Source organism: Panthera onca, chromosome B4, assembly GCF_046562875.1.
Source record: "Panthera onca isolate mPanOnc1 chromosome B4, mPanOnc1 haplotype 2, whole genome shotgun sequence".
NCBI lineage: Eukaryota > Metazoa > Chordata > Mammalia > Carnivora > Felidae > Panthera > Panthera onca.
In genome coordinates this window covers 130,043,401-130,058,682 of record NC_138345.1, presented here as the reverse complement: position 1 = coordinate 130,058,682, position 15,282 = coordinate 130,043,401, and the positions used below count along the sequence as shown (strand labels likewise).

Below are 15,282 nucleotides of genomic sequence, written 5' to 3'. Positions count from 1 at the left end.
AACCTATAAATAGATGAGTGGCATTCCTTAGTGGATACGTTGTTCTGAGAGATGGAGGGAGACTTCTCTAGAGGACCCAGGGCCAATTTTTAACTAGAGGCTCCAGCCATGCGAAGCTAGACCGCAGAGTTCTTTCCACACTAGGCATGACTGCCCTAAGCAGGAGCACTCTTGGCCCCGTCTCACCGAACTGCTTAACGCCCCCTTGAAGGTTCCTGTATTCTCAAAACTGCATATGTTCTGCCCTGTAAATCTAACGCAGAATCCACATTCCACCTCTGCAAAGCCAACCTCCATCAGCCAGTTCACCTGAAAAGCGGTTCTCCGTCATCCGGCCATCCATCCACGTTGCGTGCTTCAGCCACACCCAGTTGCTGTGAATTAGCAGTGGATTTGCGTCTATACTGGCCTATCACAGGCCCCTTTGTTTACAACATTACCAAGAACACAACACGTGACTCATGAATTAGAAACTTCTTGGAAAGAGCTCATAATTTGGAGTAAAAGGGGAGGGGTGAATTCCAGGTTCCACCGAACTGGGTGGTCTCAAGCAAATCGCTCCTAAACTTCCATTTTGGCCAGTGGCTACACAATGTAGGAAAACAGAATCGCCTGCTTCTCCGGGTTGGTGGGACAGTCAGCCAATCACGGATGTTACTTTGCAAACAACGGACTGAAACCCTGTAGCAAACACCTGTTAATTTCTTTTTTTCTGTCCTGACTTCACTAACCTGGCTTCCAGGCTCCCCAAACTGGGTAGCCAACAAGTCTTTGGCGACGTTAATAGCAGAGTGTAAGAACTGGGTTTATCTCCAAAAGTCACCTGCCCCTGTGCCTCACCTACACGTGGAGACGTACAGCTTTAAAACGAGAGCCCGGCGCCCCAAGAGCGCCGCCATCCCCAGCGCCACCAGCTTCTGGCGGCTCCAGCCCGCTGGCAGCACGTGCGCGCCCGTCCCGCGCCGCCGGGAGCCCGCGGCCCCCCCGCCCGTCCCGGCGTGCTGCGCGCCGCGCACGTGACCCCCGCCCTCTGCCATTGGCCGGGCGGGAGGGGCGGGGCCGCCGGGGCACCCGCGGGCAGAGCGCGGCCCCAGTCGACTGCGGGCTGCCTCCCGTGCGGCTGGGACGTTCGCGCTCCGTGCAGGGAAGTGGGTGCTGCAGACGTGGGCACCGCGCACGCGTGGGGAGCGGCCCCCGGGGAGCCCGCGCCGGCAGGACTGCGGCCTAGCGCCGCGTGGCGACAGGTGTTCTGGGGCATCCCTGTCACGTGACCGGGGAGCCCGGCGCGCCCGGCACCTGGAGGGGGCGGGGCTCGTGCAGGCCACACCTCCTCCGGTCCAGGACCTGAGGACGGGGGCGTGGCCAAAGAAGCGTACCTCGAGGGTCTCAGCTGGGGAGGGCCCGGGAAGGGTGCTGGGCACCCTCAAATTAGGGGAGGAATGGGGGAACACCCGTCCTCGTACTACTATGGCAATAAGAAGGAGGGTGGCGCCCCTGGGAACCGAGGCCCTGGAGGAGATGGAGGCGTTAGGGATGCCTGGGGGGAGCCCCAGATTCGAGCTTGAAAGGATGAAGGCAGGCAAATGAGCTCAGAGGGTCTTTGGGTGTGGTCCTGGCCCGACTTCAGATTGCGGTGGGCGAGCCCCTGCCCCTCTCTCGGTCCCCAGCCCTTCTCCCATCTCCCCGGTCCTGGAGGGACCAACCAGGGTGCAAGGCCCCACATCCCTGGTCTACCACAGGATGAGCCTCTTGGCCGCGGCCAGGCTGTGGGGCCCGCCCGGGCTGCTCCTGACCTTCGCCCTGCACCCGGCTCTGTGCTTGCGCCCAGCCCCGACCTCCGGGCCCCCGCACCGGGACTACTGCGTCCTGGGCGCCGGGCCCGCGGGCCTGCAGATGGCCTACTTCCTGCAGCGGGCCGGGAGGGACTACGCGGTGTTTGAGCGCGCCCCGCGGCCCGGCAGCTTCTTCACGCGCTACCCACGCCACCGCAAGCTCATCAGCATCAACAAGCGGCACACGGGCAAGGCCAACGCCGAGTTCAACCTCCGCCACGACTGGAACTCTCTGCTCAGCCACGACCCGCGGCTGCTCTTCAGACACTACTCCAGCGCCTACTTCCCCGATGCGGGCGACATGGTGCGCTACCTGGATGACTTCGCAGACAGGCTGGGGCTCCACGTGCTGTACAACACGACCATTGCCCACGTCACTCTGAACAAGGATCGGCAGGCCTGGAACGGCCATTACTTCATCCTGACGGACCAGATGGGCCACGCACACCGGTGCAGGTAAGGAACCTGGCCCCGGAGCCGATCTGCTGCCACCCCTTGGTTGGCGGGTAAGTTTGGAAGAAATGAGAGAATACGCGCATTTCTGCCACTCCTTGCTCCCACTGAAATCCAGTGCTAAGAGGTTCAGCTCACCCAACGTTGCCCAAATGTGTCCAAAAAAATTATGACCAAATGTGCGTGGAAGATACTTACCAGCTCTTTCCTGCAGCATTTGTCAGTGTTTAAGACCTTCGTGTTCACTGTGGCACTCTGGCACTGGGCATTCAGCATTGCCTAAACATATGTACCCGCAAAGCTCTTTTGGCAGAGCATCTCCTAGAACTGGTGTTCCCCAAAATACATTGTGGGAAAAACATCCAGCAAGTGTTGGATGGGCCCGGTGGGATTTCAGGACTGAACAAGAGAGGTCCAACAGGCAGTGCCACCAGCATTCGGTGTTGGCTGGCTTTGGCTTGGGACAAAGCCCGATATTGTGTAGACAGCCCAAACTCGGGGTCACGCACCGCACTGCCCTTATTTAATCCCCGCAAGGACCCTGGCGGGGAGTTCTCTGGTCCCAGTTTTACAGATGAAGAATTGAGGCCCAGAGAAGTTGATTAACCGGCGCTGTGTCACACAGTTTATAAGCGATCCAGCTGCAGTCTGACCCAGGCTGTGTCTTCCTGACCCCCAAAACCTGTTTCTGCTATACCAGACTGCCCCCTCCCTTCCTGGCCATTAGCCTGACACCCGGCTCCAGGCAGGTGCCCAGAGTTCAAATTCTCATGCCTTTTGCCGGAGGCCCAGCCTTGCTCCTTGCTTGTTACAGCCCCGGGGAAAGAAGGGTAGTGCCAGCCTGGATCCTTGCACTTAGACAACCCAGCGACACCATGGGGGCGTCGGATCCGAGCTGCGTGAACAAGGGTCAGAAGTTCTGTTTTTGAAACCACCTGTTACCAAACCAACCTGCAGGCCCCGCAGAATCCCGCTCCCGGCTGTGCCCCTACTGGACTGTAATGCCCACCAGTATGAAGGGCCAGACTCGGGAATCAGGCTGATCCGGTTTCAGGTTCTGGCTCCGCTGTCGTGGGCCTGCAGGGCTTGTGTCTCCTCACCTGGAAAGCAAGCCAGATGACCCCAACTCACGGTTGCTTTAGGCAGTAAGTTGATGCACGGAACACTTAGTTCCTGGAAACTACTGCATCTGCCAGGCTGGTCAGAAAAGAGAAAGTAGACCACTGAGTTTCATTGTCACCCCTGAGGGTGACAGTGGCCCTAACGGCTGTGTCCAAAATTAGGTGAACGATTCGATTTCTCACGTGTCACCTCAGGGAGTCAGGTTGATTCTCATGTCTGGGATCATCCCAGGAACATGGAAAGGAGACTGTCCGCTAGGGTGGGCTCAGTGAGGGTGGGGGTCACGTCTCTCAGATACTCGGGGATGGGTCCCTAAATGGATGAAGGAATGGACGTTCTCCTGTGTTCTTTTAGGAGCCAGCAGTCTGCGCGAGGCGGGTGAGCCAGGCAGCTAATCCAAGGAATGCTTTTCACGTAGTAGTCTTACAGCTGAGAGACTAAGCCATCTTCCCTCTGTCCCCTCCCTGCAGCGTCCTTCTGGTAGCCACCGGTTTGTCGGTCCCCAACCAGGTTGACTTCCCGGGCTCCGAATACACGGAGGGATACGAGTCTGTGTCCGTGGACCCCAAGGACTTCGAGGGTCAGAATGTGCTGATCCTGGGGCGGGGGAACTCTGCCTTTGAGACAGCAGAGAACATCTTGGGTGTCACCAACTTCATCCACATGCTGAGTCGCTCCCGCGTCCGGCTGTCCTGGGCCACCCACTATGTTGGAGACCTCAGGTATGCTGCGTGGCTGCTTGTGGATCGAAAGCCCTTCCTGACCCCACCGGACCAACCACCCCTTCCTCTGAGCCTCCTTGTCCCCTGTACGGACTCCTTTCTCTCTCTTGGCATTTCCCTTGGGCCCCAGGGCCATCAACAACGGCCTGCTGGACACCTACCAGCTGAAGTCCTTGGACGGGTTGCTGGAGTCCGACCTGACGGATCTGGCCATCGTGAAGGACCGTGAGGGCAAGTTCCGCGTCACCCTGAAGTTCTTCCTGGAGGAAGGCAACCAGAGCGCCGACGCCATCACCCTCCCCCAGGACGACAATGACAACTTCGCCATGCGCGTGGCCTACGACCGGGTCATCCGCTGCCTGGGCTGGAACTTCGACTTCTCCATTTTCGACAAGTGAGTCCAAACGGGGGAGGAGCTGGGATCACTTAGCAAATCCCTTCTGATATCTCCCCTTGGGCGGGGGGGGAGGGGTGGAGAGTCACCGTCCAGTGGGCCAGCAACGGCTTTCAGGACTGCGCCGTCACAGTGGATGTAGCTGCTGCCTCATCTCCCACCCAGGACATGAGCTCTCTGCCCTCACAGGGACCGATGGCCCTGAGGCCCTCCATCGGGTAGCAGCAGCAACAGTGGGTCTTTTTCTGCGTTGTGATCTTCCACCGGAGAGAGGGGAAGATGAGCCGAGGCAGAATAAAATGGTGAATTTGCTGCAAGGTGGCTAAGGACACAGGCACTGGTGTCGGCCTGAGATTCTCCACTTAGCAAATCTGCGGGCTCTGGGACAGTTACTTAACCGTGCTGTGTCCGGTCTCTTCATCGCTAAAACGGGGATCATACTTTCTCACAGGGCCACTGTGAGGATTAATCCAGAAAGTACTCGGCACGTGTTCTATGCTTAACAGAATGGTGGCTGCCAACGTCACTTACGATTGTGAACTACCTTGCTTTAGACATCGCTGCCCCAGTACCTTGGCAAGGTTTGGTATTAAAGAATCCGTCCAGTGTCTCACTTTTCTCTGGCCAGAGCACGGGCGGACAAGGAGAAGCTGGAAGGCCTCAACCAGACTGCCATCCCATTAAGTCAGAGCCCAGAGCCTAAGCCTCCAGTCAGGCTTGAATCCTGGCCCCATCCCTGACCCGCCCCAACTTCAACCTGAGCCTCGGTTATCCTCGTCTGTTACATGGAGATAATCATACCCACCTTCCAAGGTCATGGTGTGGTTTAAATGCAACAAGGGATATAAAGCACTTAGACTTAGCTCAGGGCTGAGCGCAGCATACGTGTTTCATACACAGCAGTGATTTCTGTTAACCACACTTTCCGCTCACAGGTCCCTCCGACTGTCTTCTGGGGGTGAGTTCAGCAAGAAGTACCCGCTGGTGAAAGCTAGCTATGAGTCCAAAGGAAGCCGGGGTCTCTTTGTCCTGGGTACCGCCAGCCACTCGGTGGATTACCGGAAATCGGCCGGGGGCTTCATTCATGGATTCCGATACACAGGTGAGCCCGGCAGAGAGAATAAACCCCAGGGTTTATAAACATACTCCTGATTTCCAGCAGCCTCGATGAGATTGCTTATCAGTAGTCGATAGGTCGATCTGTCCGGGACAGATGGCAGCATGTTTTTGTGGTCTGAGTAATTTGTCTAGGAAAGTGTCAGATGAGGTATGAAAGTTAAGTACATTGGGAGTTGGCAAGTTACATGCTTGAGTCCCGTGCCAGCGAGGTACCAGGTATTGGCAAGAAGGCCAAGCTTGGGGGGTGCTGATGTGGGTTCCTCCCCTGCTGGGTGGTCTGAGAGGTGAGGCTTTATGACCTCTCTAGAAGCCTCATCTGGACGGCCTGACATCAGAGATGTAATCGAGGTGAACTTTCCGCCCTCGGGGCTGTTGTAAGGACTAAATAAGGCAATACCCGGGGACCTGTAGCTATGAAGCATTACACACAGATTCTCTGGGTACCAACAAATTTCAGTCAAAATTGCGGTCGAATTAAATCAGTCGTGAGCGTATAAATTCTCTGCACCTCAGGCGGGCTATTGGATGGGTACTTGGTTGCATGGTGAGTGTTATGTGGACCAGTTGACTCTGCCATAGACACCACGAGGCTTCCCGCATCCTGGCATTTCCGTGTTTAATTTGATGACTCCCAGTGGCTTAATGTTCATTTTTGCATTTGACTATCCTTCCTGTTTGACAGGGAAAAATAACCATGTTTGATTTCCAGACAATGTATTTTATGGCCCACGGGTGATGGGTGCTGTCGGAGAAGGAAACCAGAGAGAGTGTTTGCCGTCTATAAGCCAAAATATCCGCAGATCGAGTACAAACACACACACCCAGAAGGAGAAGCATCTGTCCCTTTAGCTGTGTCTCCCCGATAAGAAATCCCTGGGGCGCCTGGGTGGCTCAGTCAGTTAAGTGTCCGACTTCGGCTCAGGTCATGATCTCACTTTGGTTCAGGTCCTGATCTCACGGTCTGTGGGTTCGAGCCCTACGTCGGGCTCGGTGCTGGTAGCTCAGATCCTGAAGCCTGCTTCAGATTCTGTGTCTCCTTCTCTCTCTTCCCCTCCCCTGCTCGCTTTCTTTCTCTGTGTCAAAAATAAACCTTAAAAAAAAATTTCTTACAGGAAAAAAAAAACCTTCATCATTGTTCCCATGCACGTTACCCTCCCTGCACCTGCTCTCCTGACAGATCCTGCCCCACCCCCCACCTCCTTCCTTCGGTCCCCTGACCTTTCCCCAGCTCACATACTTAATCCTCACGGCACCCCTGTTATTTCTGCACCATTTTTCCAGATAAGGAAACTGGGGCACAGAGAACTTAAGTAACTTGCCCAGAGTCACCGAGCCAGTTGGAAGAAGGGTAATATGAATGCACACGTGTCTGATTCTAAAGCTCACAGCCAACCACGAAGCTCCAGGCAAATGGGAAGCAGTCCTGGGTTGCTGTGTGGTCACTACTACCGGCTGAGGATCCTGCTGGGGGAGGGGTGACGTGGCCCACACATCCTGCTCAGACCCGAGAAACAGGTCCCACGGGAGACCAGAAGCAAACAGTAAGGCAGAGGAAAGCAACAGAAGATAAAATGTGAACGGCACAGACCAATACCACACGGAAGGACAGGCCAGACGCCCGGCCTGGCCCCCTCCTGTATCTCTTCCAGCTGCCTGCCAAAACACCCTTTCTAGAAACAAACAAAAAAATCTTCTCTTTCCCCTGCTTACAGCTTAAGCCGCTCTTAGTGGCTCCCCTCCTCCCCCGGGGAAGGCTCCAGCTCCTTGGTGTGCCATTCCAAGCTTTGCCAGGCCCCTGCCAGCTCACCTTTCCAGACTGGTCCCTTGCCTGCTTTTCAGAACGTGCCAGGCTCTCCCAAGATTGTGGCCCCTTTTGTCAGGGCACCCTCCCCAGACCCCACTGGCTGTGCGGTTCCTCGACCTTGTGCAAAACTCAGCTTAGCCATCGTTTCCTCCAGAGCCGGGTGTCTGGGGAGGCCAAACAGCTTCTCCCGTGACTGTTGGCGAGCTGAGTCTCCCGTCACGCGCGTGGTCTGTCTGTGTTCTTGCCTTTCTCGGATTTGGATATCGTGTTGATTTGTTTTGGAAGAGCAAGCCCAATTCCACAACTGTGCACGGCAGCCCCAGATATGCGGCAGAACATCTCCCTGTCATTTCAGACAGCTGTCACTGTGCTGTCCTTCCATCAGTAGAATTTAGGGACAGCTTGGATTTAGACTCTGGAGGACGGGAGTCACTGAAAGGTTTCCCAGCTGGGAGTCTCTGAGGGAAACAAAACCCCGGGAAGGGGAGCGGGGTCAGAGGGAGGCTCAGGGTCCAGGGTTGACCTAGCACCTGTGAGGGGTAGCGTGGGACATCCACGTGCAGGGGGCCTAAAGCGGGGCCGGGCCCACTCTGGCCTGGAGCCGGATCCAGCCACTCCCATCCATTCAGGGACCCACTCGGGCTGTTTTCACGCCGGAAGCAGAACTGAGTAGTGCAGCCGACCGGGCTGTAGAGCCCAAAATACGGCCCATCTGGCCCTTGGTGGGAAACCTTGACTGACTCTGCTCCAAAGGCATGTTCTTTTTTTTTTTTTTTTTTTTTAAGTTTATTTATTTTGAGAGACAGAGTAAGAGCTGGGGAGGGCCAGCAAGAGAGGAGATGGAGAGAATCCCAAGCAGGCTCCAAGTTGCCTAACGGAGCCCAGCACGGCCTTCGGACTCACAAACTGTGGGATCATGACGTGAGCCGAAGCCAACAGTCGGATGCTTAACCGACTGAGCCTCCCAGGCGCCCCGCCGGAGGCATTTTGGAGCCCCGCACACAAGCGTTATTGAGCCCCAAGAAGTTGGCAGGGGCCGTGCGTCCCTCTGGGTGGTGAAAGATGAAATCTGAAGTATGGCATGCTGTTCCTCCCCCTGGCCGTTTCAGCGCGTGCCGTCCACCGCCTGCTGGAGCATCGCCACCATGGCGTCGCCTGGCCCTCCACCGAGCACCCCGTCTCACAGCTGACGAGCTCCATCGTCCAGCGCATCAACGAGGCTTCTGGGCTCTACCAGATGTTCGGCGTGCTGGCCGATGTCGTCCTGCTGAAGGAGTGAGTAGCCCAGCTCCACCATTCACGGGTCGGAGCTCTTCTCTGCCTATCCCTGGCATGGAGTGGCCCAGTGGTTCCCTCCTAAGTGAAGCCTTCAGGGGGCGGGGGCAGGGGCGGGGGGGGGGGTGGTGGAAATCAATGAAATCAACACCACAAGCTCGACAGACAGACGGACCTGGGTGTGCCTCCCAGCTCTGCCGCCGTCTGCCTGTGTGACCTTGGGCAAGTCACTTAGCCTCTCTGAGCCTTTCTCACATCTGCGGAATGGGGATAATAACCCTTACGTTGCAGGCAGGAGTAAAGGTAACTGGTAGACCGCACTTGGCACTGAGCGGATGAGCAGTAAACCGCAGCGATGCGGATGAAGGGTCTCCCTCAGGCCAGGACCGTGTTGTCTCCTTATCAGTTAAGTGACAGGTGGCAGATCACAGACGACACACGGCAGAGCAGGGACGGAGAAGGGTGCTCAGAGGACAGGTCAGACGCAGGGGGCATCTCTCAGAGGGAGCAGCCCGACCCAGAGCCAGGGAGGGTGACAGCTCGCCAAGTTCAAGGACACGCGAGGAATTCGCCTGTGCTCAGCACAAGATACCCCGCACCCTGACTCCTCTCTTCCATACCCACTCTCCACACTCCGACTCGCCCCACACCCCGTAAGCGCTGCCTTCAAATTCTGTCAAGAATCTGACCACCCCTCACCCGCCCCGGTGGCGCCACCTTGGTCCAGCCCCCCAGCATCTCTCACCTGAACCACCTACAGCGTCACACCTCTGCCCGTGGTCTGCTTTCAACACAGCGGCCGGGCGGTCCTCTTAAAACCTGAGTCACACACGTTCGTCTCTGCGCAGCACTCTCCAGGGGCTGGTGGCCTTTACTTCTCAGGGAGAAAGCGAGTGGGAGAACCCACGTGAAACCGAGTGTTCCCGTCATGGCACCCACAAGCCCTCCTCGACCTGCCCCCAGCCCTTCTCCTGCCCCTCCGCTCGAGGCCGGCCTGCCTCCCTCCGGTCCCTCGAAGACACCCAGGCTCCCTCCCGGGGCTTTTCCGTGACTGGCCTCTCAGCCCGGGTCACCCTTTCCCCAGATAACTTTCAGGTTACTCAGAGTTTTCTGGGATCTGTCTCCTGTGTAAGTCGGGGTTCAGCTGTGACAGTAAGGCTCAAGTGAGGTGTGTGCACAACAATCAGAGCCCGTAGGCAATTGCACGAGAGGCACGCGCGCGCCCGCCCCACCTCTGCCGCGGCACTGAGGGTCTTGGCGGCCCGCGCTGCCCTTATCCCCAGGAACGCCACGGCATTTGAGTACCTGGAGGAGCTCCCCGTGCAGATGCTGGCCCAGCTGGAGACCATCACAGGAAGGAGGGCCAGGCATGGGCTCTTCGTCATCAACATGGAGTATGGCAGAAATTTCTCTGGGCCCGACAAGGACGTCTTCTTTCATGACCGGTCCGTGGGGCACACGGAAGACGCGTGGCAGTCCAACTTCCTCCACCCCGTCATCTACTACTACAGGCACCTCCCCACCGGTGAGCCAGGCCTCTGCTGTCCCCCGACACCGCTCGGCCCCCGCTGCCCGTTACCTCGTCACCGCTAAGCCCTGACACAACGCTTTCAGCCGACAGGAGGACACGGGGCAGGGAGGGCACTGGGGACTCCGCCCACAGAGCAAACGAGGCACAGGGTCCATGAGTGAGAAATGACGTTCCCAGGTTCTGGCGCGTACCGTGACCTGGGCAGGCCACACGTGGAGTGTCGTGATCTCCTCCAGGCGCCACGGTCTTGCTCTGTGTCTCCAAGGGAGGCTGAGCGTGGAGGGGGAGGGGACCTGGAGACTGACTCTCAGAGGGCGCAGGGATAGGAGCTGGACGTGATTAACACAGGCGTGCAGCATAAAAAGCGCGGAAAAGCCAGGCAGCGTTCCCAGGCTGCCCTTTTCCTTGCTGTGTGGCCTTGGACCGTTACCTACACTCTCTGAGCCTCCGCTTCCTCATTTGTAAAGTGGGGCTAACAGTAGAATTGTGTGAAGATAAACGAGATTAAAAGAAAAAAAAACACAGAACGTGGGGCACCTGGCTGGCTCACTCAGTAGAGCATCCGACTCTTGATCTTGAGGTTTTGAGTTCAAGCCCCCACACTGAGCGTAGAGATTACTTAAAAATAAAATAGGGGTGCTTGGGTGTCTCAGTCGGTTAAGCGTCCGACTTCGGTTCAGGCCAGTGATCTCACAGCTCATGAGTTCGAGCCCTGTGTTGGGCTCTGTGCTGACAGCTCAGAGCCTGGAACCTGTTTCAGATTCTGTGTCTGTCTTAATCTCTCGCTCTCTCTTGCTCCCTCACTCTCTCTGCCCCTCTCCTGCCCATGCTTTGTCTCTCTCTCAAAAACAAACATTAAAAAAAATTTTTTTTAAACAAAGTCTTGGGGCACCCAAGCAGCTCAGTCAGTTAAGCATCCGACTTCAGGTCAGGTCATGATCCCACAGTTCATGGGTTCAGTCCCTGCATCGGGCTCTGTGCTGACAGCTCAAAGCCTGGAGCCTGCTTCCGATTCTGTGGGTGTGTGTGTGTGTCTCTCTCTCTGCCTGCCCCTCCCCTGCTCATGCTCTGTCTCTCTGTCTCTCTCAAAAATAAGTAAATGTAAAAAAAAAATTTTTTTTTAATAAGATACGGTCTTTAAAACAACTGAAAACACAGAATGTCAGCACGGTGCTTGGCACAGAGTAGCTACCAACAGATGAACCCCCCCTCCCCACTAGGGAACGCGATTCCTGCTCCAGAAACTAAAGAGCTGTCCCTGGGAAGACGTATTCTAAAAACAGGCAGAGGTAGTATCAGCAGGTCAAAGTGACAGGAGCACAGGCTTCTATTCAGAATCAGGAGTGACTCATACTCAAAGCTGTCCAGCAGTGGAACGGATCGCCCCCGGACATCGAGTTTCCCAGTACGAGGATGGTCGAGTCGCGACTTAATGGCTGTCTGTCCGGGACACCACTGAAGGGAGTCCACACCAGGTGGGAGGCTAGACTAGATGAGCCCCCAGACCCTTCTCGCGGGGCCTCCGAGTCTCCTCAGAGAAAGAGCAGTTCTGAAGCAATCACCGTGGCCCTCAGTCCATGCGCGTCTTAGAAAAATACCAAGTGCAAGTAATTAGTCTTGGTTCCGCTTTCCGATACCACAAGGAACAGATCCAGTCCCTCCCTCGTGCCAACCTTGCAAACACAGAGATGGCCGTTGAACAGGCCGGCCGCTGCCCAGCGCAGAGTGTGGCCGGCGAGCCGAGCGTGAGGGAGCGCGGGAAGCACCTGGGATGTGTGGGAACCACGCTGTCAGCTCCAGGATGGGAGCCCGCCGGGCCCTGACGCGTCTCCCCTCTCGTCCCCACAGAGCAGGAGGTGAGGTTCCGCCCTGCCGACTGGGCCCTGCCTCGGCCCACAGCCATCCACCACATCGTGGAAGATTTCTTGACGGACTGGACCGCCCCGGTGGGGCACATCTTACCTCTGAGGCGCTTCCTGGAGAACTGTTTGGACACCGATCTGCGAAGCTTCTATGCAGGTAACTTCAGTTCCTAGAAGGACAGAGTCGGTGAGCTGGAGGTTGAAAGAAGACCAGGTAGATCCGTTTCCCCTGAGGTTTCAGGATTCACATCTAGAAATCTAAACTTGAGAATTCGGTTATCCACGGCGTAGACTAGATGTCCGCAGAAATCTCTCCCAGGACAGCACACCTGAAGTTGCTGAATTGAATGTCATTTTGTTTAATTTTTTTTCATTTTATTTATTTTAGAGAGAAAGCTGGGGAGAGGGGCAGAGGGAGGGAGAAAGAGGGAGAATCCCAAGCAGGCTCTGTGCTCAGCGTGGAACCCGATGCGGGGCTCGATCCCATGACCTTGGGATCATGACCTGAGCTGAAATCAAGAGACACTCAACTGACTGAGCCCCAAATGTCACTTTTAAAGAACCGGCAGGAAAAAAAGGGAACTCTCCAGAGGCCAGATGCTAAGAAAAGCATAAGGCCATTGCTGGACATGGTCTGTCACCAATTATCAGTAGTCTAGAGCCCGGGTAACTGACAGCACTTGCGGGTGGGAAGGTAAAGCAGCAGGGTAGGAAGTCTGTTTAGAGACTCTCACATAAGCTTGGATCTCAGTGGATCCACTAGGAGGCACAGAACACTCCCAAGAGAAGATGATGGAGACTCATGCTTTTGGGCTCTGGGTAGAGTAAGGGAGAATCTCTCCTGAGAATTTCTTTTTTTTTTTTTTAATTTTTTTTTTTAATGTTTTATTTCTTTTTGACAGAGAGAGAGAGACAGGAGCATGAGCGGGGGAGGGTCAGAGAGAGAGGGAGACACAGAATCCGAAGCAGGCTCCAGGGTCTGAGCCGTCAGCACAGAGCCTGATGCGGGGCTCGAAGTCACAGACCGCGAGATCTTGACCTGAGCTGAAGTCGGACGCTCAACTGACTGAGCCACCCAGGCACCCCTCTCCTGAGAGTTTCTAACCACTAAGCCTCGCTCATGTGAGTTTGGGGCCAAACTTCACACCATCGGTGTGCAAAAATCACAGAAGTAAATGCAAGTCTTCTGTGAAGAAACACACTTTAAAACTAGGACTCAAAAAAACATTCCCACAGATGAAGCTCCAGGTTAAGGTGAACCCGTGTCCCTCCCCCACCAAGCAAAAAGCACTTAACATATAAGGACACAAATAGCCATGAGGGAGCGTCAGTAGAAAAAACAAACTGTGGGATCAAACCAAAAAAAACTGTGGGAATTGGAACAGTTACAAACAGAGGAGACAAAGTCTGTCTAAAATATGTAAGAAAAATGGAGCGCCTAGGTGGCTCAGTCAGTTAAGCATCTGACTCTTGATTTCAGCTCAGGTCGTGATCTCACGGTTGGGGAGTTTGAGCCCCAAGTCAGACTCTGCACTGGCAGCATGGAGCCTGCTTGGGACTCTCTCTGTCTCTCTCTGCCCCTCCCCTGCTCATGCATGTGCACTCACTCTCACTCTCTCAAAATAGATAAACTTTAAGATAAATTTTAAAAAATTAAACATATAAGGAAACAAACAGATTCTTAAAAATATAATTGACTGGTCAGCTTTCAAAAAGATCCAAGTAAGACTTCTGGAAGTGAAAAAAAATGTGTAATTAGAAACTCAACCTAAAGATAAAGTAGCGCTTTAGACAGAGGTGAAGAGAGAATTGATGAACTGGAAGATAGCATTGACAGAAGTCTGACGATCCAGAGGGAGAACTGACGATCCAGAGGGAGACAAGCCAAATTTTTGTCTTTTTTTAACCCCCCCTGAATGCCTAGGACATCCACTCTTTTGTGTTCAGCAAACATCTTTTGAACATCAGTTGTATATCAGGCACTATTGCTATCAAATCAGGTTACAGATGGTCGGTGTCCTCTCAACAGCCTCAGTCAACTTTGAAATCAAAATGCATATATTAAGAGAGATGGCTTGGGGCGCCTGGGTGGCTGAGTCGGTTAAGCATCCAACTTCAGCTCAGGTCATGATCTCACAGTTCATGAGTTCCAGCCCCGCATTGGGCTCTGTGCTGACAGCTCAGAGCCTAGAGCCTGTTTCAGATTCTGTATCTCCCTCTCTGTCTGTCCGCCCCCCACTCACAGTCTGTCTGTCTGTCTGTCTCTCTCTCTCAAAAATAAACATTAAAAAACACTTTTTTTAAAGAGAGGGATGGCTTGAAACAATAGTTTAAATTCATAGTCTAAATATACGTAGATGCTCAGAGGTAATTAGTAACGCAGGGCTAAGCAGCTTTGAAGGGCTGGCATCCGCAGACTATCAACCGTGACCACGCGCTTGCACAGGAAATTACGTGATACAGGTCTAAAGATCTCAGCGACAAAATCCCTGCCTGTTTCTCGAGGTTTCGGGAGTACACGAAGACGACCGTGCCTGTTAGGGAGTGTATCCCACCCTGGGGCACGGCCACCACAGTGCCTCATCCGGGCCCTGCAGCCTCCTGGCTCCCACCCCCCAGATCCCGCTCAGCACTGCAAGCCACTGAGCCTCACTGCCTTCACCTTGGAAGAGTCCTCCCGCCTCGGGGCCAGCTGGCAGGGAAGCGGGCTCTCCTCGACCCCCTTAGCTGATGTGCAGCTGCTAGCTTTGGCCCCAGATTCTGCTGGGCTCCTCCGCCCCCTGGCCCCTGCAGAAGGGGTGACGTATGTCACCGGAAGGTGGTGCTTGCCAAAAGTCTGCCGCTCCGCCATCCTCCCCTGCACCTGCGGTCTTCCCTGCTCAGGGCCGTTCTCCCATGGGCCGTCCGTGCATAAGTCAGAAATAAAATAGGAAATACTATCCGTGTAGCTCCCTACAGCCTGTTCACCCATGCAAGCCTCACAACATCCTTTGTAATGTGCCTGTTTGGGGTGGGCGGGGGAGGGGGGAGGGAGGGGGTTGTTTTTTGTTTTTGAGATCTAAGCCTCAAGACAGTTTTGGACATTTGCTCCTTCTCATCTTGTCTCTAAATCCCTGAGAAGACTGAGCCCCTATCTGTTTCGTCTTTTCTGTTTTGTAAGTGAAAGTT

At 55.1% G+C, this 15,282-nt stretch overlaps 1 protein-coding gene and 1 long non-coding RNA gene across 4 annotated transcripts in view; one reads left to right on the top strand and one right to left on the bottom strand.

The window, feature by feature from the left end:
* The first annotated feature begins 1,053 nt into the window (after nucleotides 1-1,053).
* Nucleotides 1,054-15,282, top strand: part of FOXRED2 (FAD dependent oxidoreductase domain containing 2) — a 16,761-nt gene continuing 2,532 nt past the window's right edge. The window contains exons 1-8 of one of the 2 annotated variants that reach the window (XR_009616943.3): nucleotides 1,054-2,288; nucleotides 3,878-4,129; nucleotides 4,260-4,523; nucleotides 5,459-5,625; nucleotides 8,556-8,721; nucleotides 10,005-10,246; nucleotides 12,101-12,271; nucleotides 12,675-12,780. Coding sequence is in view for 1 of the 2 variants with exons in the window: in XM_060656447.2 (XP_060512430.2) it covers nucleotides 1,741-2,288; nucleotides 3,878-4,129; nucleotides 4,260-4,523; nucleotides 5,459-5,625; nucleotides 8,556-8,721; nucleotides 10,005-10,246; nucleotides 12,101-12,271 (1,810 nt within the window). In the remaining variant the exon portion in view is untranslated. The remainder of the gene's footprint in view (nucleotides 2,289-3,877; nucleotides 4,130-4,259; nucleotides 4,524-5,458; nucleotides 5,626-8,555; nucleotides 8,722-10,004; nucleotides 10,247-12,100; nucleotides 12,272-12,674; nucleotides 12,781-15,282) is intronic. The other variant, XM_060656447.2, reaches the window with a different exon arrangement.
* The window catches only part of LOC132695230 (uncharacterized), a 23,080-nt gene continuing 18,600 nt past the window's right edge, over nucleotides 10,803-15,282 (bottom strand). For both annotated transcript variants that reach the window (XR_014137975.1, XR_013556652.2), the window contains 2 exons: nucleotides 12,215-12,284; nucleotides 10,803-11,837 (listed from right to left, as the gene is read on the bottom strand). This is a non-coding gene — a long non-coding RNA (uncharacterized LOC132695230). The remainder of the gene's footprint in view (nucleotides 11,838-12,214; nucleotides 12,285-15,282) is intronic.